This window comes from Takifugu rubripes, chromosome 5 (genome assembly GCF_901000725.2).
Source record: "Takifugu rubripes chromosome 5, fTakRub1.2, whole genome shotgun sequence".
NCBI classification, from domain to species: domain Eukaryota; kingdom Metazoa; phylum Chordata; class Actinopteri; order Tetraodontiformes; family Tetraodontidae; genus Takifugu; species Takifugu rubripes.
Genome location: NC_042289.1, coordinates 5,630,688 through 5,656,406, shown reverse-complemented (window position 1 = coordinate 5,656,406; position 25,719 = coordinate 5,630,688). Strand labels below are relative to the sequence as shown.

Genomic DNA, 25,719 nt, shown 5'->3' with positions numbered 1-25,719 from the left:
AGCAGGTAAAGAGAAACAGAAGTGCAAGAGCTGTAGTTGCCTCTTTTCTGTTTGTTTTCTTGTTAAAAGCTGCTCCACAGGCTGTTGATGGAGGCGCCGCGTCGGTGTGTTCAGTCAAATTAGGCAGCGATCCTCACGGGTGTAAAAAGATCCCCCTTTACATTTATGAGGACATGTCCTCATCGCGATATTTCATATCCTCACCTACTTCTGTGACGTCACCCTGGTGGGAGCAAACCCCACAGGCTGTACGTTTATGGCTGGGAAGACCTTCGGGAAATATCCGGAACATTCTAAGTATTCGTGTGTGCTGTCTGGGCCAGCTCTCACACCAGCTGATGAGGGGAGAGGTCTGCAGAAAGCGGTTTAATGCCAGCATTGTTCCACTTTCTGACTGTCTTCTATCTCTTTCCTCTCTGGATGTTGTGCAGCGTGCGTTCGGCAGTAATATCACTGTTGTCCTGCACTATCCTTCACTTCTTTATGCAGAGTTTTTCCTGCCTCCTTCAATCTGCCTCCTGCTGATTGCTGTACAGTAGCAGTCCCCCCATCCACACACACACACAGACACACATTTGTGTACTTCTAGCTTTGTGATGACGTTCATCGACATAATGCAGCCCCAAACGGTTTTTTCAAAATTTTTAGCCCCTTTTGGAAACAATGTACTCCCTTTGCTAGTAGAGTGAATATTTTGATACTCCACACACACACACACACACACACACGCACACATGGTCCTGGATGGCTAAAGCCAGACAGGAAGTAACCCCCCACTTCCCCTGTTCCTGTTTCTCACAGCATTTGAGTGTGTGTGTGTGTGTGTGTGTGTGTGTGTGAGCGTGAGCGTGTGTGTGGGGTCATGCAGAAGGCCCCACATTACATGAAATAAGCTTCAGCTCGAGGCAACAAATGTCTGCACTTACTGCTGGAATGAAGTTTCATTAAAGTGCCTGGAAACCTTTGGAAATTCTGAACTGGATGCACAAATCGTGGGCAATAGAAGCTGAAGTTTGTCTCTCCTCGGTCACAGAACTCAGAATAATCAGGTACACTTTACCTACGGAACACCCAACGGGAGCCACCTGATGGAGCCTTCTCCCCCTGGCCTGGTTCCTGGGAGGGGGCACTGATCCTTGAGCCTGGTCCTGGGCCTGGTCCTGGGCCTGGCTCCCTGCCCAACGGTGGCAGCACACAGAGGAGTTTGTTGCAACTGCAACATAATCTATTAATTATGTGTGACACTTTTACCAAACCCTTTTTTTTACATGGGTCCTCTCTGATCTGAACACACACCACCACTGCTTCCATCTCAGGGATCCTCACACAGGAACTCTGAAGATTCTATAAGGAGCAGCCGTGATCTAGTTCTGCCTCGGGTGGGAGATGATCCGAAGGTCTCAGCGTAAGGTTTCAGGGTGGAGATGTGTGTATTATCTCCTCCTATAGGAACATAATAATAGCATGTGGCTAAAATGTGACATTAGACGTGATGGGCAGGAACTCTCACCTGTGAGGCGGACACTCGACACCCAGCAGAGAGGTCTTACCTGTTCGCACTGCTGGACGAGGTGGAAGGAGAGGGAGGGCGGGCCTGCCGCTGCCTCGGGAGCTGAGGATGATACGAGGGCGAGCGTTTTGTTGTTTCAACAGCAACACGCCCTGAAGACGACGCTGACACCGACACGAAGGCTCACCGCCGGCAGAACAACCCAGAACAAGAACCAGAACACACAGATTCCAGCCATTCTTCTCCGCTCTGCATCGCGTGTGCTTTCCTGGCGTGTATCTCAGGGTGTATATGAGCAGATGTGAGCACGTGCAAACAATCAGGGGACAATTTATGGTCTGGAGAAACAAAGCACATCCTCACTAACTTGCTAATCGAGCGATCACGCTGAGGCGTTCAAGGACCAGACTGTAGATTTCTGGGCTTTGGCGTGAAAGTGTAATTTTTGCCAGTCGGCCTATTTCGGTCGGCCATCTGGAAAAGACATTTGGAGCTCCTGATGACCTCAGGGGACGTTGCCGTGCAGCCGTGATGGCAGTCTCGTGTTGTGGCTGCCTGGAGAATGCGGAGAATTACGTGCCATATTAACAAGGCAGGACAATGACTGCTTCATTCTCTCTCCGGCAGACAGTCCTGAATGTCTCTGAATGACCCCACAAAAGAATCCCATCCTGTCGCCGTGGCAACATCCGTGACGGACGTCGCCGCATCCTGAGTAGTGATATAAAAACCATCCGATGCACCTTCGTTTGCGGTTTAAACTGCGAGCTCAGCTACAGATGTGCTCTTTGTGGTTTTTGATAAAGGGACATTTCACACAAAATTGAGAGCAGTGGACGGGAGAGGGCCCGAGAGAGCGCCGAATATATCCAGAGGTGGGGTTTGGGGCATTAAACGTCCCAAAAGAAACGAGACTCACTCTTTAAGCTCACTTTAAACAACCTGTTCGAAAGAGGATGACACGGAGCGCCGACTGAGGAGTCACCAGCTGTCGGAGCCACACAACATAAATAATGAGGGAAAGAACAGACGAGCGTGCGTTTTGGTGTTTTCCAAAGCAGCAGGGTGCACTTTAATGACCCTCAATTAGCAGATAATCCAACTCACGCTGCTCGCCCAAAATACTGCGGCGGGAAAACTGGAGATGGAGGGACGAGGAAAAGGGAGTGGATGGCCCCTCTGCCCTGGTGCTGGTCACCCGTCCCCTCTGCAGCTCCAGCGACTTTGATCCTTTTCATTTCCTCTTTGCCTACTTTTGTGTCTGCCCTCCGTTTCCCTCCCTCCTGCTTTTCACACACACACACACACACACACACACACACACCCACACACACACACACACACATACACACACACACACACACACCATTAACAGTTACCGCCAAACTGAGTTCAGACTAATTTCAGGCCCCTTGAAGTGAGTCACACACACTCACACATCGTATGTGGTCCTCTACCTTTGTGAGGACTTAGGACGAGTCTAACCCCTCAAACACATCCTTAGGTTTGTGAGGACCAATCTCATGTCCTCCCTTTCCTAAATGTGCCCACTTTTCAGGTCAAATGCGCGATCTGGTCCGCACTATGTGCAAGAAAACGCACACGCACGCCCGCACGCACGCCCAGGCCACGCCCAGAGGTGACCACCAAGTCCCTCCCACACGCGTCCGAGACACTCGGCTGTCGGAGAACTTGCGTTCTTTTCTAACTTTCGTTTGAAAAGTAGCGGATCAGCTCTCGCAGCTGCGGTTTGGGCGCAGTTTTCCCTCCCTGACACCGCAGTTTCTGATCCAGGTTTCCGCTCCTCGGACCTTCGCTCAGCACCTCTTTTCACTTCCAACTCGGTGAGTAAACACATTTTAATTGGCTCGTTGGTTCAGGCAAATATCGTGTTCTTTACAGGATTCGTGACCCTGTCGGAAGGAGTTGCGTTGCCCTTTTTTGCCCTTTTTTAGAGGAGCGAGAAGGTTTTGCATTTTTCTAAACGTACAAGTTACTTTTTGGCGTGGTTTGACTTTTTTCCCCCCACTTTTTGTTTTTGCCAATTTTATTTTTTTCAGCTTTAAAGCCGAAAAATAAAAGGGGCGTTTCCCAGGGTGCGTAAAATGTGTCTGTTGATGGCGTTTGCGAGTGGAAAAGTGTCCATTTTTAGCGCACACAGAAAATTAATGCATGTTTATCTGGGGACGGAATGTAAAAGTGTTGCTATGGATACTGGAGACCTTCCTCCGCGTCGAGCATACCAACCTGCCCATATGGCAACGCTGCGTTCAGTGCCTAACCTTTTTTTGGAGCGGTGGGTGGACATTAGTGAGCTAAACTAAATCTGACTGGTTGTTCTTCGATGACAATGACGCAGATTTCATAGCCCCCGTGACGAAAGCGCGTCATTTTTTTTTTTTTACTAGTTAATGAATATTTCCTGTGTGTTTGGAGAAGGGAGAATTCTCTGAGGACTTTTGGTTCGAGTCCCACAGACTGGGCGAATGCAGGAAACCAACTGTAGCTCTTTCCAGCGGGTGGAAAGGGGGAAAACCACCCTCTTTTTATACCTGTGTGTGTGTGTGTGTGTGTCACTCTGTCCTGCCACTTTAGTTAAATCCACCCCCCTGGAACATCCCTCCATCTGTTGCATCATGATTTGCATGTCGTATGTTTGACGACATCATGGGAATACTTGTACTTATTAGTGTGTTTCCTGCTTGTATTATGCGGATGTCAATATTTTCCCCTTGATCTTATGACACGAATTACAAAAAATGGCACGTTTGCGTCCAGGACGGCTCAGTCTTGTCGGAGTTCTTGCTGTTAAATGAGTCATTTCAAGCCGGTGGATCCGCGGCCCGGCTCCTCGACTGCAGCGCCCTGGGTCTGGCTCTGCCTCCCGTCACGCCCTCGGGTCAAACTGCCTCATGAATGATAAACGTGTGCAAATATCTTGACGTCTTTTGTCCCCCCCTCCCGCGGGAGGGTGCCAGCCTGCTTTACAGAGAGGCCTCGGGTCTGTGGAAGCCCTGCGAAAACGCTTGTGTGGCATTGATCGCATCCAGCCGCATCTACCCAACTGTGAGAACGCACGTCCGTGCCTGCGAGAGTGCACGTGTGCCCCCGCCCGCCCCTGCTCTCTGTAAATAAAACAGTGTTTGGTCACAGGCATCGCTCCAGGGAAGATGGGCCTTTTGTGTTTTCTGTAAAAATAAAGCATAGCTTGGTTATTGGTGTTATGTACACACACACACACACACATCACACACACGCACACACAGAGTTACCACAGAATACTGCAATTTGAATCCCAAGGCCATGTTTATGGGTAATGGCGAGCCAAAACATGCAGATATGAAGGGGATTAAAAGGTGTTGAGTCTTTTTGGTGGTTTTCCTGCAGATGTTTGACTGCTGGGGGGGCTTGAACACAACTGCGAAAGAGTTTTTATTCTGAGGGGGTTTGAGTTTTGTGAGTCGGGGGGGGGGGGGGGGGGGGGGGGGTTATGCTGCATCGACAGTAAACTGCAGTGCACGGTGAGCAGCCAGAGGGCTCCACTGGATCTGTCATGCGTCTCTCTTCCTGGGTGCTGTTTCCATGACCAAAGAGAAGACGAGAGGGATCCGGACGGGGGGGTGGGATGTGGGAGAGACGGGGGTGTGAGATTCAGAGGCCCAGTTAAGTCTGTGGCTTTGTCTTTTATGAAAAGAGTCAAAAAGGGACATTAAAAGTCAGCATTTTCCACTCGGCAATGCTCTCTCTCCTTTCCACACACACACACACGCACACACACACACACACACACACACACACACCCTTGTGCTGAGCCTAGTCCCCAGCCTCCCATTATGAGGCTGAGTGGAGAGCAGGAATGACATCGCTTGTGTCCGTGTGTGTCCATGTGCGTGATTGTGTTGGAGGGTATTTCAGCACAAAACAACGTGAGTCCGACCCGCGTTTGTGTCCAGCGCGTCAGAACCCCGACGCAGGCCTGACCGGACGTCCAACCGAAATCTTGAGGCCCGCCGGCTGCGTGCTCCGTTGTTCCTGTGTGTGTGTGTGTGTGTGTGGGCTACAGCAGTGGGACATTTTGGAGTCATGCATTCCAGACTACTGGAGCTAATGTTTAGTATCTGCTCTGTGTGTCCACCTGTTGTCGGGTGTCAGAGGTGACCATCAATGCTCCCTCGTCCAGGCTGCATATTTGACTCCTCCTGGGAATTCCGTACATCTAAAAGGATCCTCATCCTGATCCCGTGCCTCCATTATCCACTCACTGGTTCCTCCTCACGTCACCGTGAGATTAGAGTATCAGGGGAAGCCTTTGATAGCGACACCACAGCCGGTTTATGTTTAACCCATCTTACGTGGGAAATCCTTGTGACTTGACTGGCGTGCAAAGATTTTTTGGGATGGGGGGGGAGTTTTTCCTCCTATAGAAATTTTAAGTTGATTGGAACCGCAGTGGGCCGTGTTGATGACACGGTTGTTGCCTCTGTGGCCGTGTCTAAAAATACCCCAGAGTCTCACGTTTCTGCACACGCTGACCTGACTCCGGCAGGTCACATGACGACTGGGATGTCCCGGCGTGATTCCTTGACAATACGCGAGTGGATCAATGTTGGGAAAATGCTGCTTTGCCCCAAAGTCCAGGGAAGACAGGCGCTAGGTGGCGCGCAGAGGGTCAACGAAGTTTAATGGCGGTTGATAATGTCAGGTGGGTTTTTGCATAGCAAATGTGGGATGCTGGACGACTGGTGTCCGCCCAGTTGGAATCCTGTTGGTCTTTCCTTAGATTTTGAGTTTAACAACAGCATTTTTTTTTTTTGTGCTCCAGTGTGATCCCCTTGTGTTTTATGAATGAGCGTGCACCCTTCACTTTTGAAGTTTGCCCATTCTTCTTTGTTCCTCTGCACCCTTTCTTCCGCTCTTGCCCTCTGGCACACCCCCACCACAACAAAAAAGCAAAACAAAGCAAAACTGTGACCCGCTTCCTCTCGGGGTGGGTAACCGGTTTTCATTGTGACTGCGATGGCAGAGACTGCTAAATCCTGCTGCTTTGTGGATTGTGTGTGTATCTGTGTGCGTGTGTGCCTCGATACCCTCGTGTGTGCTTTTAAACACGTGTGTGTCACTGCCTGCTCAGCCTCAGAACACGCTGTGGTGCTAAACTAATTGTGAACAACCAATTTGCTACTGTGACTCGAGCAATGTGAAGGCTAATAGGGTCATGCTAGCATTTCTGAGTAAGCATTTTCATTATAAATTGGTGGGCGGTGGTATCTCCTTCTGTTGGGGACCGAGCTGAGAAGAAGCAGAGGGTTCTCAGTTCAAGCCCCAGTGCAGAGAAAGTAGGTAGTAGGGGAAAGGTGCCAGAACACACTCAGAGCACTGCCGAGGTACCCTCGAGCAAGGTACCGAGCCCACCAATATAACATAGGACCCTGCAACATGGAGATGAGGTCAGGAAGAGGAGATTATAAATTGGTAGTTGTGATGAAACATCACATCACATTAAGGGAATTCTTGGTAGAAATAGATTAGGCACACAAACTAGGAAACAATGAATTTGTTACATTTTTAGATGGGATGGTCTGCTAATGCTGCTATGCTAATCATGCTATGTGAGGTCTGTTGTGACTGAGCAGTGAACAACCCGCCCACCTTGAGGTGTAAACAGACAAAGCCTTGTCAGTACTATCAACGCGACCTGGAATAAGACCCTTAAATCAGCGTAAAGTAAACGCCACACGGCCACATTCCATCGGCTCCAGCAGACGCGTGACGCTACGAATCGCTAACGCATAGATAAACATGCTGTATACTTGCCTTTTCCCAGCTTTCTCAGCACGGACAGTTGGCCGGTGACCGTCACAAACAAGCCGAGAGCCCTTGGACAGCCCCGCCCGATAACCAGCCAACGAGTTAACCCCACGGAAGGATAGCCATGTTGATCATCCTACTCTCCATCATCCTCTTCCACCTGGCCGCGGTCATCCTCCTCTTAGTCGCCACCATCTACAACGTGAGTACCGAAGGAGTAAACGCCAGAGTTTAAAAGTGCGTTCGCTAACGGCGACGTTTCTGCGTGATTTAGGCGTGGTGGGTGGTGTCGGCAGGCAAGCAGGAGTTGATCTTCACCGACCTGTGGTACTCGTGTAACTCCACATGCTTTCCTGTGGAGAACAGCCATACTGCCAGCGCAGGTACGTGTCACCCTAAGTTTGTCAAACGTCTTCGTTCGGTTGTGAGATGACCGTCTTCTATGACATCACCAACTTCTGCCAGAGGGAACCGTCCACAATGGCCTTGGCTGACGCTCCCCCGTCTCTGTCTGTCACTCTCTCAGCCTACCTGCAGGCCGTCCAGGCCACCATGATCCTGGCCACCATTTTGTGCTGCGTCAGCTTCTTTGTCTTCATCCTTCAGCTGTTTAAGCTCCAGCAAGGAGAGCGATTCCTTTTCACCGCCATCATTCAGCTCCTGGCCTGTGAGTGACACACACACACACACACACCCACACACACACATGCAAACTCTGCTACTTACCTTTAGACGGTACAGCCGGTTGTCTTTAAGGAGTTGAAGTTCTTGTATGTGTTCTACATTTCATTTATATCCTCATTAATTGTTGTAAATAGAATGCATTAAAATGTTATTTAATGTCCCCCGTGGCAAACTTTACCTTTAAAATGACAACTCAAAGGACCACCACTGTGGGACCCTCTGACCAGGCTCTATTTTCTCTGTTAGAGTCCTGTAGAGGTAAAGAGCAGTTTTTGCTTTTTGCATTTTTTTCCCAACGTTGTGTTAGAGCTTCTAAATCTTTAAGAGGGTAAGTGCTGCTGTGCTTCTTGGGTTTTTCCTCCATTTGCTGCTTAAAGTTCTGCAACAGTGGAGTATTAGTATTAGCTAATGATGCTAAATGCCGCTACTTTACCGTACTCTTGATGATAACCTGACCCGCTGGCCTCGACGCTAAGCTAACACGCTGACGCCAGTCATTTTCCTCTTTCCTCCAGCCGTGTGTGTGATGATCGGAGTGTCCATCTACACGCAGCAGAAGGACAGCTTTCACGCTGTGAGCCTCCGGGAGGGCTCCTACGGCGCCTCCTACATCCTGGCCTGGATCAGCTTCCCCATGACTCTCATCAGCGGCTTCCTGTATCTGGTGCTCAGGAAACGCAAATAGGCCGAACGTCCCCACAGCCACACGCCCCTGTGCCGTTTAAATTTGTCCTCACTGAAGGTGGCAGACGTGCGTGAGGATTCGCTAAACTCTCAGGCGTCGCGTGCGCAGGCCCGTTCTTGTCTGAGTTCTTATTTGCTTTTTGAGAAAGTTAAAGGTGGAGAGTTCCATTGATTCATGTCCCGCATTGATTATTTTCCCTCCTGTCCTGTTGTCGTCTTCTGCTTCCAAACATCCCCCGTTAGCACACTGGCTCCAGCTGAAGGCGTCCCCTATTTTTCTTTCATTCGGTTTATTTGTACATTTTGGGTAGCGTCAAGACAAGCTGCGATTTCAACTAAAACACGCCGTGATCTTGGCGAGCAGCAGTAGGCGTGGTCTACGATGGATTTTAACCCCGTCTGTGTTCCTGTTTTACTGACCAACAATGACGTGCTGTGATTTTATTTTATTTTTTTAACTTCAGTCATCGAAGTAGAGGCAAACTTGAACTATGAATGAACGTTTCTCTGTTATTTTGATGCTTTCGTTAAGCTTTACTGAACAGGTTAAGGCTATTTATTGCTTCAATGCACTGGTGTCATCACTCGACCGCGGTCCTATGAAGGCAGTTTTGCCACGTCCCTCCCCCCCCCCCCCCCCCTCTGGCCGTTCACTTTTCCTGTCATTTCATCACGTTTCCGGATTTGCTCGGATCTCCAGCGTCCGTAAAGCTAATTTTGGATCCCTGGGAAAGTGCGTTGGGTTGAGGGGGATCGGCTGGGTGTTACCTCCGCAGCTGCCCCGTGCAGCTGCTCGGTGCTCTTGGGGCTCGTCTCAGACTGCTTGGTGCTGTCAGAGGTGCACCCGTTTTTGTTTGGTCACAAGAGTGTGTCCTTCACCTATAAAAGGACGTGCACGATGCAGAAAAAACGCCTTCTTGATCAAGATGTCGATGCTTGTTGTGTCATCTAAGCCTTTTTGACCAAATACAATCAACTTCCGTGATATGTTTTTTTTTGTGCGTGTGAAATACTTTTAAATATAGTATAAAAAAGCAATTCAAACTTTTAAACATGGAGAGACTCTTGATTTGGAACTCATAGTTTGTGTATTATTTTACACTGTAACAATTAAGTACAGCAACGGCTCAAATTGTTGAAGTATAACATGGTATTTATTCACTTTTCTCCCCTACAAGTGCTTTATGAAGTATTAATTTGACAGTCTCATGTGACTAAATGAAGACTTGTTCAACGGTGCATGAAGAATTGGTGTTTGTAAATGTCACAGGTTCTGCCATGCAGGCTAACCAGACCAGACAGCATATTTATTTTGACCTCTGTTGAATCATCGGCTTCTGCGATCTGTAAAATAAAACTGTTTTTGTTTCACTAAATGTTTGTTTGATTGACATTATCAAAAAAAGGTTCTCTTGACCTTCAGGACACAGAAAAAACGTCAAGCATTCCTGGAAAGAACAAACGTGCTGCTAATAGGGCAGGATTTAAACTGATATCTGATGCTGACCCCCCCAGCAACAAATAGGTGCCTTTCCCCCCTTTATACTCCCCAGAGATGTGCTTTGCAATGAATATATTGTGTAGTAAAATGCTCAAGCATCTTCTTTACCCTTTGTGACATGCATGACCTTTCACAAATAATCCAATAAAACTCATAGTTTACCAGTTATGCAACAATAAAAGTTCTAACATCAAAAGTTCTAGTGTAACTTTCAAATTATAAATGTTTCTCAAAGTGATTAAACATCTCAGAAGATAGCTCGGCTTGTACTTAAGTCATTCTACAAAGCTGGCATTCAACTTGAAATGAAAATTCATGAATGGAGGCAACAACAGCTATAATTCCTCTTCAGGGAGATATTAACGTTACAATATAAAGACGAAAACTGAAATGTAGGAATCCTTCATAATAACAATGGGTTCACATCAAAGCTCCTTTTCTGTAATTTTTATGTTTAGACATATAAAAGTACGTTTAATTTGCCTTCCAAGTTCGGTTAAAATATAATCTACATGCAGCTCGGAGTAAGATCCACCAGGTGGCGCCAATCCTCCCAGAACTGGTTGTCAACCCCCAGAAATTGAAAAAGGGGAACGAAGAAGAAAACGGAGCCACAAACATCTGCTCGAACCCAGCTGTGCCAAGATCATTGTTTTACAGGTATGTGCCTGGCGGTTCTGCACTGGTTTTATACTTTCCGAGAATCATGAAGTTGATTTGAATGTGACCCACAGTTGACGGAGACAATATGCAATGAGATTAATTCTCAGATTATTACCTTTGCAGAAGAGCCTCGTACAATAGAGCGCGGAGTAGGTTTGGGTTGATATTAAATTACTTATCTGATCGACAAGTCATAAAAATGAGACGGACAGATGAGATGACGCATTCGTTGATTTATATGACTGATTGTCAGACTGGAGTTCTTTTCTGAGGAAGCTTGACTTTATTAGTAAAGTGCCCCCTTAAGGTCCTATACGGTCTATACATCATTCGCCCTTCAGCAGTTTTTAAATGTGACATTTATAGTTTGGATTAATGAGCTATGAAATGAAGTCATTCTTAATTTTGTGTCTGTCTGTGTTAAGAATGGAGCGCTTCTCCTCGCCGCCTTCACCCGGAACCAACAATAAAAAGTTTAAATTCTCTCAGTTTGATGTAAGTACTGACATTTTAAAAAAACAACAACCCCCAAAAACATATTACTTTTGTCGTCCGTGCATTTGTACACGCAGTTATATGACAATCTTCCCCTGGAGGTTAAAAACCCCGCACTGCCGTGTCCTTGGAGATTCATTTTCTCTGAATGTTGCCATTGTTGTCTGCAGGTGCAGAGTCTGGTCGAGCAGGAGGTTCGGAGTGCAATGGAGCGGCATGAAACCAAGCTGAAGGGTCTAATAGAAACTATAGAGCACCTCGATCGGAAAATCAACTACGAAAGCACCATCCAAAAACTGGAGGTTGGTGGCAGTGGCTGACACAGGAGGCCTTTAAATCACCTCTTTTCCATCACGTCCAGCTGAATAATATCCTGTAGCTTCTTCTGCCCCGCCTGCATTTACAAGACAATTCTGTTTCATCTGTTTAATAATTCCTTCTGACTATTAGCCCATATGTTTGGGAATCGTCTCCTAAAGACAAGTACTCAACAGGAAAAGTGCCTCAAAGTTCAGGTGAGTGATAAAAACTCTCGTCATTCCCACCCTCAGGTGAGGATTAACATGGTGTCCCAGAAGGCCGAGGCTGCTCTGGCCCAGATGGCGAAGAGAAGGGCAAAGGTACAACACACACACACACACGCACACACACACACACCCAGTTACGGAACATCTTAACTGTGTTGGTGCACTTTTCTGTCGCATTTACTTACTGTGATTACTGTGTCATCTGCTTGGTTTGCAGGCTCGGGCATTTCTGAGGTATGGATGCACGTGGAATTTTGGGACTTGGACCTTTAAATGTGACATAAACAAACACAGCAGAGATGTTGCATGCACTGGCAATGGGTTAGAGGATCTCACCATCTGTAAACAATAAAAAGATGGAGAAATTGCCGCATGAAACGCAAAGGAATTCGCACCTCACATGAAATGCGAGGTTAACAAGATTAATGAGGTCCAAATTTACCGCAGAGATCTTTTCTCTGCGCTCATTTATTTATCCCATCCCTCTCTCTTTCTCTGGACCGTAATGCGATGCCCTTAATTTGCAGCTCAGACTCGGAGGAAAATTCCCCAGAAACCTCGCCACAGCGTAAGAGCCTGGCAAGTGTGTTTGTGCTAACAGTATTAGTTTGTGTGTCTTATGTATGTCTCTTTTTGTGTGTGTCAGGTGACAAAAATGACGAAGAGGCCATGGAAATGGATGAAGAAATCTTCAAAATCATGGTGATTTATCCTTTAAATCAAGCCAGTTTATTACATTTTGGCAGCATTCTTGATTTCTTCCTATTCAATTTCCCTACGGGGATGAATAAAGTACATCTTAATCTTAATATAATTGGAGCGATCTGCCAAATATGCGTTCTTTTCTCTTAAGGAAACCACTAAAAGTGCCATAAAGAAGATGCAGCACGACAAGCTAGGTAAGATATCTTGTTTTTCCTGTGCTTGTAAAAGCTGGTAACACTTCTGCATCCATTTCAAAATAAAACCTGACGCGTAAGCTGGGCAAAAAGGCTTAAATGAATAACACGAGTCAGTAAGTCCACGCAGAAGTGACGCCTTCATTCTCTTCCTCTGGGACGTCTCATTGCACCTAATCTGCGTTAAGCTCTGACGGCTGCCGCGGCAGATTTGAGCGAGGAGCGCTGTCTTCCGGCTCCCGAGTGCAAGGCGGGACCCTTTTTAGGGGGCAACGCGTGTGAGCTTCAGGAGCAAACCAAGGACCCTAAAAACCGGCCAAAACCAGAGAACCATCCCGAGGCGACGGCAAACGCAGGCGAGGAGAAAGGTCGTCCGTCTCCTCCGAGGAACGGTCTGAAATGCTCACGCTCGGGGCAGGTAGCGTCGCCTCGCGCTCTCATCCCCTCTTAGGACACTTCCGTCCTCCTGAACCACCTCTGTGTTTTCCAGTGCGAGCACACGTACCCTCCTCTACCGCCCATCGCCTTCCCTTCGGTGCTCTCCATCGAGGCGGCCTCCTACAGCATCCCCCCGAAGCCCTCGGTGCGGCTGGTTCTCATCAGGAAACCAGCCAGGCTGTCAGTGCTGTGGAACATCGTGGAGAAGGACCCGTTTGCTCCACCCATGGACAACTACACGTAAGTAAAGCACCGCGATTTGGGTGCGCCAGTGATGAGCGTGGTGAGTTGTGGACGGTAGATGTTTGGCTATAAATCCAGACGGCGGGGGCGTTTAGCTGGATGTGGTGAGGGATTTGGCCATGTCTGCTGCCAGACACGTCCTGGTGCTTGATAAAAACAGATGGCGGCGTTTAAAAATGAGACGCAAGCGAGTTTGTCTCGAGTCAAATGTTCAATCTGTACGAGACGCAACGCGTCGCTTTCTGGAAACCAGTGACATCACCGCCAAATCATACCCCCCCCCCCCTCTCTGTTTCTGCAGGATTTACATGTCAGTGGAAAAGGACAGGGGCAGCAGGGTGTTCTCCAGCTGGACTCAGATCGGTCTGGTCCAGGACAGACCCCTCCCCATATGCGCCATGATCAGCAAATACAAGCCTGGGCACAAAGTGGGCGTGGCCGTGGTGGGCAAAGACAGGTTCGGCCGGTACGGGCCGTACAGCGACATCGTCACCGCGACCATACCCGACTAGAGCGGCGCTGTCGGGCCCCTTCGTTCGCCCTCTATTTCTATATTTTGCGGTTGTCTCGAGCATCTGGAACTGATGAATCAGGCGGCGCTGATAAAAGGGAGGAGCCGACGGGATAACGGTGGCACTTATGAACAGAAGAGCGGGCGAGGAAGCAAAGCGTTGGGCTCCGCGCTCCCACACCAGCCGATCGAGTCGAGCCTTCGTCGACCATCTCGTTTTTCTGTCCACGCCATCACTTTGGAGTGATGTTTTCCCGCTGTGGCGAAAACCTTCCCAGCATCCAAAACGGCTCCAGGCCCGAGAACATTCCCCGCGTTCGGGTGCATGTAGCTGCTGGTCGAGGGCTGTCATGAAAGCCAGCAGCAGATTGAGTGTCTGTGTGTGAACCCGTGACCAGTGGGGAAGGCGCACAGTGATGAGCCTCCCGAGACCACTTGCCTGCTGAAGTTTGTCTTAGAATTGTGTTGTGTCAGCAAACCTGCAGCAACAATTCTGGTCTAGTGTTCAGGTTCAGTTTTGATTGATGAGCAATATGAAGGTTGTGGGGTCCATCCCATGATGGGTTTCCTTCACAGTCCAGAAACATGCAAATTAGGTTGATTGGAGACTTTAAATCCGCTCTAGTGACTGGGATAGACACTAATAACCCCAGTGGCACCAATTAGATGTAAAAATTAATGGATTTAGAAGCGTAAAGACATGAAAAATAGAATATTCTATCACACAGAAGCTATTTTTTTTTCTCTGGATGATGTGTGAATAAAATGGCAGTTTTCTCTCAGAGTTTGACCTCTGGAAACTTCAATGAGAATGAGAAATCTCTCAAATCCTGTACCGAGCTAAAAGCCTCTGGGTGCATTCTAATATCTAACCGCTAGATGGGGCTGTTTAACAGGATATAGACAACAGCGGATAAACCGACGTTGCAGGAATGTTGATTTAGCTTTGGCTAAAAAGTTTTCATCCCATATCCTCAGGAAATGCCTATGAATGTCAAACTCAGATACAGTTTCTGGTGAGTGAATGAACTATGGAATATGATAAAACAGATCCCCATCTCCACGTGATGCAATAGCATAAAGATGTGTGGTTATTTGATCAGGATTCTGCACACAGCAACACATCATAACGTGACCTTGGGCTTTTACTGCCTGAACCCGATGCATCATTAGTAGAGTGGATGTCATCAGCTGATCCCAACCTTTGATTTACCAGCCTGACTGTGTTAGGAACAAAGACGAGGAGAAGAAGAACAAAGGCTGTTAGAAAATCCCCCATCAGAGCTCAACCTTTCTGGTCAAAGTGTGACAGTTCTAGTTCAACGATTTTCTCTACGGTGCTTGTTGTCAGAGCAGGATTACAAATGCCACACACACACACACACACACACACACACACACACGCCCTATACTGTGTGTACATCACACTGTGTGGGGAAATAAGCAACTCCGTGGAGGTCTGTGCTAGCTCTAGTCCCTTTATTATCACACATGCCACTACCTTGGTCCTTTTTGACCTTTTTTTCTGCTTCTTTTCCTCCATTTTGCTTTGGATGCCAATTTTCACACTGCAATGATCCAAATGATATTTTAGTTGCAATCAAAGCACAGAGATCGAAAGCAACAAAAGCAGTGCCATCAAAGGACGACAGTACAAAGCAATGATCAAAGACTGAAATTCAACTTACCGTAATTAAAAAGGTGGGTATAAAGTTAATCAGTCTCTTCCAAACCAAGCAAGCACATTTTGTTTCACTGCAAACATACAAGGTCTGTAATGCTGCTTCATTCTATTGTTGCTAATGCCCCTTCTTTAGTGTTTGCTATATTCTTTACAATTAAATCCTCTTTTTTTCTAATATAAAACATTTGATTACCTTAATGTCCTGCTAGTTATTATCAAAAGAGAATTAAACCTAAGATATAAAATGGCTATGCCAGCAATCCATTCTACAACAGAATAAATCTGAAGGACCATTCAGGCCAAAGTTTGGTCATCACTTCTCCTGCTTGCCTTGCTGCACCAGATCCTCCGAAGAAAACACCCTGTTGGAAAAAGTTAATCTCCTCTAAACGCAAAATGTTTCAGGAAGATTCCACAATAAACTCAAAAAAGAGGTAAGAGAAGAATGTGTCGTAATAAGTCACCGCTATTAAACTCAAAGACAAGCTTTTGTTTACACTTTTTTTGTAAAGTGTTGGTCTGACCTGCAAAAACCTTTGCATGTGTGACGCCTTTTTACAGTTTGTATCCAAGAATGCAGCCCCCTAAGAATGCTGCTAGCAATGCAGCCAAATCCAAAACCCAAAAGCCCAATTGTATGAAGAAGGCTCTCCGGTGCCTTCTGTCATGTTTTTGTACGACTGTGGAGGACTCAGACGGAGAAGACGATGCACCTTTGGACCAACCGCTGCGGTACAACCAAACTTTCTTCAAACTTAAACGTATTGCCCTGATTTGTGAGTGAAACATTCACGTCACAAATGGAGGAGGGTTCTTCATCATGCAGATCTTCTGTTTTCTTGGGTTTTGCATTGTTTTTGACAGCATCATCAGATGGAGCGACGGCACGGAGGAGCAGGCTGAGGAGCCCCCGGCAAGAGTCGGCCAGCCCGGCTCACCTTTAGCTGTCGCAGGTCACCAGGTACATTTTTCCCTCTAGATAGAGAAAAATTACACTAAGCTGTAAAAATGCTCCTTCTAAACTTAACATTGATGTATTTTTGACTGTGTTTTACGAGACTGAGCTGATGTCGCTTTGCCTTTAACTAACAGAGCCTGGAGAACAAGCATGAGGAGGACTCACAAACGCTGTCTTCACAGCAAAGAGCTTCATTTCTGAGATCCTTAGAACCTGCAGAAGCTGCAGCTGAGCAACCTGTAAGAGGAAGGCACAGTGAAATTATGGACATTAATGTGCTGTAATGACCACTTTACTGCTATTTTTGTTTTACAACAGATTGCAACAAGTTCTAGTGATGAGGAAGAAGAGAACTCTTCCCCATTAAGCGACAGCATTTCAGACATCCTGGCTGTAAGAATCAGCAAAATTCTGACTGATGCACTGTTATGAAGGACTACCCATCAGGCTTATTTGACTGGACAGTCTTTCCTTTAATGCTTGTTTTATATTTTCCCTTTACTTTCACCTAACAGATCTTCTTCGATGATCAGTCAGAGATATCTTCACGTGTAAGTCTTTTATTTTGTAACGCCTTTTCCTGCAGAAGCTACGGCTGAAGAACCTCAGCACAATATGGATGTTACATGCAAATAAGAACATTCGTTTGCTGTAATGACCAGTTTTTCCCCTATTTCCAACAGAGCACAACGTGCACTAGTAAGGAGGAAGAGGAGAACTTATCTGCATCAAATAAAACTGTTTCAGACGTCCTGATTGTAAGAATCATCAAGCACATTTTTACTGTTACATTGTTATAAGGACCATATTTCTAGCACTGGGTTATTTTTCCTCCAATGGTGGCTGTCTTCCCAGATTGAGCTGATGTTGCTTTATTCTTAACAGAGCCCGGGGTCCACAGATGATGAAGACCCAGAAATATACTTTTCCTGTGTCAGTGACACCCAACAGGAGGAGCAGGCTGAAGAGCCCCTGGCGATAGTCGGCCGGCCAGGCTCACCTTTAGGTGTCGCAGGTCACCAGGTACATCTTTCTCTTTTGAAAGAGGAAAAATTACCACCAGTTCCTGATGTTTCACATGGACCCTGTCTCCTCTTCCAACTAACAGAGCCCAGCGTGTCCTGCAGGGGTGGGAGGAGAGGACATGTGTCCACTCGACAGCCCCTCTTCCCCTAAGACCAGCATTGATGTCGAGCAAGCTGTAAAAATGCTCCTTCTGAACTTAACATTGATGTATTTTTGACTTTGTTTTACTTGATTGATCTGACGTTGCTTTATTCCTGGGGTCCACAGATAAAAAAGTCCCAGAGATATATTGTTCCTATGTGGTCTCCAGAAGCAGATTAGAAAGTGCGAGAACCCTTACGCCTGAGGAACTGGCCTGTTATGGGTAAAGATTTTAGCATATCATCATCACCATCCTCCTCCTCCTCCTCATCATCATCGCTTTGCTCTGTTTTTCTTGTGTTTCAGGCTCCCCAACCTGTCCCAGACCTGCTATATGACCTCTGTTCCCCAGAGCCTCCTGACCCTCGTGCCTTTTGTGAAGGAGCTCAACAAACAGAGTCAACAGTGGCTTTCGCACCCAAACGCTCTGCTTTCCAAGTACAGCACAAGCTCACGTGCCCCTGTTATTCTATGGCATTAATGCAATGAATGAAAGACATCTGCTTTCTCCAGGTTGCTCACTGACATGAACAACAGCTTCACAACAAGAAAAGGAAGCAGAAGAAATCCACCCTCTTCACGTTCCTGCGCACCATTGCTCTGCAACACCCAGACTCTAGACTTCATTTCTATCAAATTATGGAGACTGTAATTTTTTTTTTTTAACTAATTTTTATCAGGAAAGATATTCAAGATCATTCCCCTCCCTGCCCTGTTTGGATCTTATGTGTTTCTCTAATTTTTTTGAGCAGTGTATATACTGTATATACAAGGTCAGAGCACAACAACTTCTTAAAAAAGTTAAAGAACGTCATAAAAAGTTGAAATGCGTGGCCACTGCCAATGAGAAATAGAGGTAAACTCAACAGCAAACAACAGATGTTTTGTTCCCTTTTTCCTTTAATTCTCTGCTGCGTCAATAATCTGCACCCAGAGACGTGCAGAGATTCCTCAGGTTCTGCATGTAATACATTTCCTACTTCAGTGGGGCTTCAGTGCCAATATTTACAGCTCCCTAGTCAACCATAAGAGCCACGGGTACTAAAACGCTTATATCCGGTGCTACAATTAAATCTGCTAGCATTGAGGGTGATACATACCATAAAACATTTATGCCATAAGTCGGTGGCATCGTGTGCACATGGCGTTCACTACCGCTGTTCTCAAACATTCCCATGTGACTGAGATCACGCAGCATCATTTATGCAAAAGGTAAAAATCAACCTCCCTCCATGTTTTCACATGTTTGACATTTTTCTTAATCCCTGAACGCATTTCCCCCTCAGTTAAAAGTTTTGTTTAGGCTTCAACTTTAGATTTAAAACTTAGAACACCATATCAGACATTAGTTCGGCTCAGAATGTGGAGGGGAGGTATCAGGCTGCGCCGGCAGCCGATAAGAATGTTAATGCAACATTCATGTTTGACAAGATTTTGCATGAATATTTTAAGAAAGTGTTTAATAGTTAAATGTTTCACTCTAAAACTAGAATAAAATTTAAAAAAAAAACCTTTCTCAGAGCAAAGAGCCTGAAAACAAAAGGTCAGGATGGTCTTCCTTCGAGGGGATTCCAGCTTGCTATCGCTACCTTCAGCTGCTGGCAATAGTAGCAAAAAGAGTTCTTCGACCTTTTCCCCATGAGGAGCAAGTCCACTGTACTCAGGAACCACTTAATTGCCATGATGGTATCACAGGAACTAGATTTGCTCACTTTTTGGTACCTAAGTTGCTCCTGCTACACCAGGAACTTCTAAAGCCTATGTTGGTTAGGGAGCACGCTCAAAATGTCACTTAATATTTTTAAATGCATGTGAGGACACCAAAGTCACAGCAAAAATGTAAGTACACAGGACAAAAATATCTCCCTGATGCCGTTGCTAGCATCGCCTAGACATTGAGATTAAGATGCAAAATCAGCTTTGCAAGATGCTTCTGTGAAACTAGCTTACAGCGCTTTGTGAAAACCGATTAGTTCCTCTTAAATGTAACTAATTTAGCAATATAACGGTCTTCTGATTAGTGGTGCAAAGACAGCCAGGAAATATTTTCCAGTTCCCCAAACTGTACTTCTAACTATCTGGAGTGGTCAGTGCAGGTTATCATTGAGCAAGAGGGACCGTATTGAACCCCATCAATGGTTTTGTTGAATCCATTTTAATTTTTTACCTCTATAAAATCAAAGGTTGTGTGTGGCAGAATGTGAAAAAAAAGAAGCAAAGCAGGTCTTTGCCTGGGTTTAGAAGAATGTTTGCATTCTAATCTCTATAAAACTGTTACAGTGTCACGGACACTCTCTGAAAGTACTCAAACACACACACACAGACACACAAACACACACACACCCTCCAGTAGGTTAAAATCAAGGCTCCCGCATAAAAAAGCACCGTGTAAGTGCATTTCACTTTTCGCCTTCCCTTTTCTAGAGACCACAAACCGGAGCGTGCGTGTCTTGCGGAGCTCTGAAGGAGCCTCCTGCAGCTTGATGTTTCCATTCTTTGCTGTCATGAATATTTGATTCAGCGCACCGTCCCCAGAAGGTTCCATCCGAACGAAAGCTAAAATTACAGCATCGACAACAAACTACAGGAGCAGCAGCGACGAAGGCGGCGGCAGCAGCAGAAGAAGGAGGCTGTGGGGGTGTAGAGGAGCTCAGCTGCAGCCTAAAGATAATGATGTGTGGCTGATGTTTGGAAGCATCTGTTGATTCCCCTCACAGCTCACACCTACTGATGCCACTGAGGAGAGGCGCAAAGGAGTCTAAAATGGGCGAAGACACATCTTGACCCAGAAGAATATTTGTGATGAAAAACAAACCCACAGGAATAGAACAGCTATCCTTGGGAGGACCTGACCTTGACCAAGTCCAACACTTAAAGGTTAGGTTCAAAATGTCCTCATATAGCCACTGAAATGTGTATTCTGGTCCCTAATATGTAGCTTGTTCAAGAACACACACACACACATACACAAAATATAGGCAATATAAAGCAAAGAGAAGAAAAGCAGAAACTGGATAAAAACATACATTTGGTGAAAAATCCACATGCAGATCATAAATGTTTTTAATGTGTGCGTTTGTGTGTGTGTGTGTGCATGTGTGCGCACACTCCATATAATTCTGATTAATCTGTGGGCTTTATTGTCCTTGAAGGAGATCACTTGAGTGGAGCTCCTGGAATACAAACGCGTCGGCACAAACGTTTGAGCATCGAGGAAGACTTCAGGATGAAGAAAAAAATATGAATGACTGTTTCCCCCCAAGCATGTTTCTAAAGCTTTAAAAGGGCTCGTTAAATGACCCCCCCACCCCCATAGTTGGAAATAAAGTTTGGAATGACATTCGGAGTGACAGCTCATCATAATGGTGACTTTAGTGGAAAACTCAATGCTGCCTTCAGTGCATCAACACTTTTATCGTATTCATTTAAGCCCTTACCAACTGCTCTGGTCTCATCCTCACCGATGCGATGAGCTCCAGGCTTTTTCCGGAGTCCGGAACCAGAGGAATGAGGAGACAGCCTCTCTGCAGCGTCCACCGTTAGCATTAGCCTGTGCAGAGACGGTGGAGGTGGCGGCACATGGCCCGAGCGGAGTCATTACCGGTGGCGATGCCCGGAAACAGCAAACATTTCCCGTCACTTTACATTTCAGCATGGGACACGGAGCCGAATCACCCAAGAATATTTTCCTGTGTGTTGGAGGGGAGCGACTGTGGTGTCCTAGTTTTCCTGCTACAGACTTTGAGATCAAATGCAGCGCGTGTGCGCCGGCTCGCTCTGGCACGCTGTCAGGTTTCATCTTTCGCAGATGCGTTTAATGAATCAAGGCGACATCCTCGTGCGTGATCGCTCACAAACCTCCCCATAAAAGATGCTGCTGGGGCCGCGCAGGCCGAATAAACAAACGGCGATGCTAATACTAATCTGCATCGCTGTTACGTACTTTAGCATCTTTTTTCAGTTTACGAGCTCAGCGTTAAGGTTACGCACGCTTGCCGACGCACACTAATTCAGATTTTAGATTTCAGCCCTGAAGCTTTAACATATCGTTGGCACAAACAAAACACAAAACACTTAAAGGGGGGGTTACGCACCCCCCAATGCATTACCTCTCTCTCCTGCTTCCCGTTTCCTCATTGTGTTGAATGTTGAAATCGACCTCCGATCCCACCTGAGTTCCCAGACCGATTTTCTTGGTTTTGGCAGCATCCTCCGGAGGATCCGATCGAGAGTTTTGATGCGAGGTTAATCCGGAGCCTTATGTCTTCACGTTAAACTGATTTCTCTCCTCATCCCACCTGCCAAACAACCACACATCTTGAGGATGAATATTTTCATCTTGAGTATGAAGCACGTCCCTGGGTGTTGAGCTGAACGGCAGGATCCTTGGAGAAAACTCAAGGGATTTGGTAAACGTAGAACTAAGAGAGGAGTTCTAAAAGTCTAAACGACAACGCCGGTGAGTGATGCGGCCTTTAGGTCCTCCGTGTAATCCTCCGCTTGTCTTTGTGTCAACCCTAGAGAATATGAAGACCTCGCAGCCCTCCTTCGAACCCCTTTTTTGACACGTTTTGTTGAATTGGAACCTGTCCAGCATCATCCTTTTCCCTCAGCACGTCAACGTTTCTCTGGGCGTCGCCTCTGCCGGAGACAAAAAGCTCCCACTGAATTAATCTGCTCACTTGTTTGTCCATCAAAACCTGGCGGAAAAGTTGTCCTGATGCCCCCCCGGAGAACGAATCGCTCTATTACTGATGGCAAATGCCTTCTATCACTTTCTGTGTGCATTTCCTTACCTCATCCTTTTCCGTTTTGCTGAAAATAGTCCCATTAAGAAGCGATTCTGCTGCCTCAGTATGTGATTCTGCAGCATGGATAATGAAGCCGCAAGAGACACACTTTCAAAGTGGAGGTAAATCATTTCCTGCTCTCTGTTTTCCTCACGCAGACACGCTGGAGTCATACGGTCTGCAGTTACACTTAAATCGCTTGACCTCTGACCTCTCGCCGGACCAATGAGAGAATCCTCAACACCCCGACGACAGCCTATAAATAGAAGGCAATTTAGCGCGTGAGTGAGAGGGATATCTCAAAGATTAATGAGTCCACTCCACATGCGTTTTACCAGTTTTTGTTCTATCAGTCTTATCTCGTTCCTCCCACCTGCTCCGCTCTGCTATCTCCCTCCATTTGTGTTCTCCCAGCACTCTCTCTGCCTCTGTTCTTCTATTGTCTTTGCGCGCATTAGCAAACTTGTGTGCATGCGGGTGCAATTCAAAGACTCCTTCCTTACGCAACCCGAGTTTCTGAGAACCAGCTGGAAACTCTACAACTTTTTAGGTGTGAGAAAACTGAAGAAAAGACCTGCTGAGACGTGCAACACCGTGTGTTTTGCTAAATAGCTACGTGCTATTAGCTCATAGTCCCTCAGTTTGAGGCTAACTCCTTTAGCAAAAGAATGGTACACAACGTTTGTAGTGGTCTTCGTCCTGGTCTAACCAGATCTGCTTCCGACAGGTCAAAGGTGTCGAGGGAGCATCGGGCCGATCCAGGCCACACATACCAGATTAGAACCTACGCTAAACAGAGCGAAAACAAGGACCGTGTTTCTCCAGGCGTGCACGTGATCACAGTCGGTACTCTCGTTCCTCCATCCAGTCACATTCAAATATGCACTCGGCTCAAAAAATCTGTCCTTTTCAGCTGCCTATATATGAAATAAAAGGTAAATAATAATAATTGTCTTTTCTCTCATCGTCGCCAGACTCTCCCGATTGTACTATGGGACGAGTCAGCTTTGATTAGTGTGACGGAAACCTTTTATCACGATTTGGCGTGTACATGCGCATCCATGTGTCCTTCATGCGTGCAGCTTTGCGTGTGCGTTGATGTGGTGTCCAGCACCTGGCCCCTGGCTGTAGCTCCATTAAACATTTTATTATTGTCAAACATCATCGGCATCACCAGATCATATTTAGAGACCCTCAGGTGGACGCACGACATCGGCAAACATGGCGAGACAACGGTGGATGGGTGGGGGGGGGGGTAGAATTTGCACACACGCACACAGAGTTGGCTGCACACGTAGACTGCACGCTGTTTGAAAAGGAAGTGGAGGTTTGAGGAGTGTCCACAGAAAACTGAAACAATAAACCTTTGACGTAGTCCAGGAGCAGGTTCCTGCTGTGGCGTTCTCTCCTCAGGTGTGAAGCGTCAGCAGGGAGGGTCACTGTCAGGTGCGTGCAAAGGAACTTGGAATTCCCCAGGAGGATGTTGAGCAGCACCTGAAGAGCAAATAAACTAATATTACATCCCATAAATGATATTGCGGTCAGTTCCACTGACATTCATTGACCAGTTAATGAACAGTGAGTCACCTGTATCCCTTTACGAGCTTGTCACTCCAGTACCTTCCCATTAATGGTAACGGCGCCGGCTTCCAGCGTGTAGGCAGAAATAGAAAAGGCTGACTTGTTAAACTTGGGAATAAGAATCGCAGCCATGTGTCTTGTGGTGGTGACATGAGTGCTGAGATACGGCGAAACGCAAAGTTCTTTCAAGGTACTTTTGAAAACAAGAAATAAGCAGGAAATGGAGTCAAAGCCTTGAACATTTTATGATCAGAAGTTGGGGGAAAAAAAGGCTCAAAATTGTCAGGTTTTTCCAAGACTTGGAAAAATCTGGCTAACGCAGTGGTTAGCCTTAAAGCTGCCGGGTTCTGGGTTTGAATCCAATGTTCCCCCACAGGATGTGATTAGGTGTGTATAACTGTATGTTAGCCTTGTCGTAAACTGGTGGATCATCCAGGGCTTCCCCCATCTCCCCTCACCTGCTCCAGGACCCTGGAAAACCAGATTCAGGTCCTCCAGTAGTTGGAAGTCCAAAGGAGGCTGCCAAGCGCAGGTTTGTGGTTAATTAAAAGAGAAAGATTTTGCACTAAAGGGCCTGTTTCACAACATTTCATCAGCCAGGACTCAGCGCTCAGACCCAACTCACACGTGACAAGTCACTTTTCCACCTTGAAAACCCTCCTGACGACCCTATTTTGGCTTCCTTTCATAACCAAAAGCTGTCTATGCCTTCGTGCAACTTCAACGTGGACCCGCCTGGATTTGCGCCAGGCACCATTGGGGAACCTGCTGGATGGGCTGCAGATACAAAGATGGCACCTGATCAAGTTGGGTGTGAGCGAACCTGTTATACGGGGAGGCAAAGCCGACGATCCAAAGTCTTGACAAACCTCATTTTGTCTTGTGAAGTTCCTCAAGGGAACAGCCACTTTAGCAGCAGATACTGAAGAATGTTCCCCGTACCGATGCCACAAGATGTCGGCTGACCGGGAAAATGGTTCATTAAGTGTCTTTTCATTGGACGGAGGAGCGAGAAAGAGAGGATGAAAGAGAGAGAGAGAGAGTCAAAGAGTATAAGAGGCTTAGTGGTGGAAAACATTCACAAATATGACTTTTTAATAACGAAAAAAAAAGAACTCAAGCTGGTGGTTCATTATCGTAACAGTGCAAATGTCATCGTGTATGGTACCACTGGTGTCTACATCAGCATCTGCCTCTCATTCAGTCCTTCCATCCCGTGTCAGGTGTTTATGACGGGGTTAATTTTCCACTCGGCTCACACGCTCCGCTGATGACAGACCATCTCTGGAGGATTTTCTCGCCTCCTCCTGTCCTCCAGGCTGCCTTTAATATTTAGCATTAGAGAAAAGTGCTGTGATTAAAGGAAAGTTGGGGCGGATTTGATTAAAGGGGACATGAAGTGAACCTTTCTGCGGGGTATATTTTTAGTTTATTTATTTTCCACAATAATGATTAATTGGGATGTGAGACTGCGGTGGAATGTGGCTTCAGTTTTCTCCCCCCTTCTCTTGAAGAGCAGCAGCCCACAGAATCGAGCCTTCTGGATCATTGAGGTGCCTTAAACGCGCCCTAAACG

At 46.6% G+C, this 25,719-nt stretch overlaps 3 protein-coding genes and 2 long non-coding RNA genes across 5 annotated transcripts; 3 read left to right on the top strand and 2 right to left on the bottom strand.

The window, feature by feature from the left end:
* Positions 1-823: 823 nt before the first annotated feature.
* LOC115249865 (uncharacterized) lies at positions 824-2,826 on the bottom strand. Its single transcript, XR_003888493.1, has 3 exons — positions 1,551-2,826; positions 1,297-1,443; positions 824-1,213 (listed from the first exon to the last, which is right to left on the bottom strand). It is a non-coding gene; the product is annotated as an uncharacterized lncRNA (long non-coding RNA).
* A 344-nt stretch (positions 2,827-3,170) lies between these two features.
* On the top strand, positions 3,171-10,062 carry emp2 (epithelial membrane protein 2). The gene is made up of 5 exons (XM_003964491.3): positions 3,171-3,354; positions 7,335-7,520; positions 7,593-7,701; positions 7,845-7,985; positions 8,518-10,062. The coding sequence occupies exons 2-5, from the start codon at positions 7,443-7,445 to the stop codon at positions 8,685-8,687; spliced, it is 498 nt and encodes a 165-aa protein (XP_003964540.1). The 5' UTR covers positions 3,171-3,354; positions 7,335-7,442; the 3' UTR covers positions 8,688-10,062.
* A 612-nt stretch (positions 10,063-10,674) lies between these two features.
* On the top strand, positions 10,675-15,038 carry atf7ip2 (activating transcription factor 7 interacting protein 2). The gene is made up of 11 exons (XM_011603829.2): positions 10,675-10,847; positions 11,276-11,345; positions 11,516-11,647; positions 11,897-11,965; positions 12,090-12,106; positions 12,400-12,440; positions 12,519-12,574; positions 12,726-12,771; positions 12,960-13,189; positions 13,262-13,449; positions 13,754-15,038. The coding sequence occupies exons 2-11, from the start codon at positions 11,277-11,279 to the stop codon at positions 13,962-13,964; spliced, it is 1,059 nt and encodes a 352-aa protein (XP_011602131.2). The 5' UTR covers positions 10,675-10,847; position 11,276; the 3' UTR covers positions 13,965-15,038.
* A 75-nt stretch (positions 15,039-15,113) lies between these two features.
* LOC115249966 (uncharacterized) lies at positions 15,114-18,219 on the top strand. Its single transcript, XM_029836683.1, has 12 exons — positions 15,114-15,664; positions 15,991-16,081; positions 16,209-16,379; positions 16,512-16,608; positions 16,740-16,844; positions 16,924-16,998; positions 17,121-17,156; positions 17,289-17,363; positions 17,491-17,628; positions 17,714-17,806; positions 17,899-17,995; positions 18,079-18,219. Exons 2-11 carry the CDS (start codon positions 16,044-16,046, stop codon positions 17,950-17,952), a joined length of 882 nt encoding a protein of 293 aa, XP_029692543.1. The 5' UTR covers positions 15,114-15,664; positions 15,991-16,043; the 3' UTR covers positions 17,953-17,995; positions 18,079-18,219.
* A 3,001-nt stretch (positions 18,220-21,220) lies between these two features.
* Positions 21,221-22,983, bottom strand: LOC105416430 (uncharacterized). Its single transcript, XR_003888492.1, has 3 exons — positions 22,569-22,983; positions 21,882-22,413; positions 21,221-21,322 (listed from the first exon to the last, which is right to left on the bottom strand). It is a non-coding gene; the product is annotated as an uncharacterized lncRNA (long non-coding RNA).
* Positions 22,984-25,719: the final 2,736 nt, after the last annotated feature.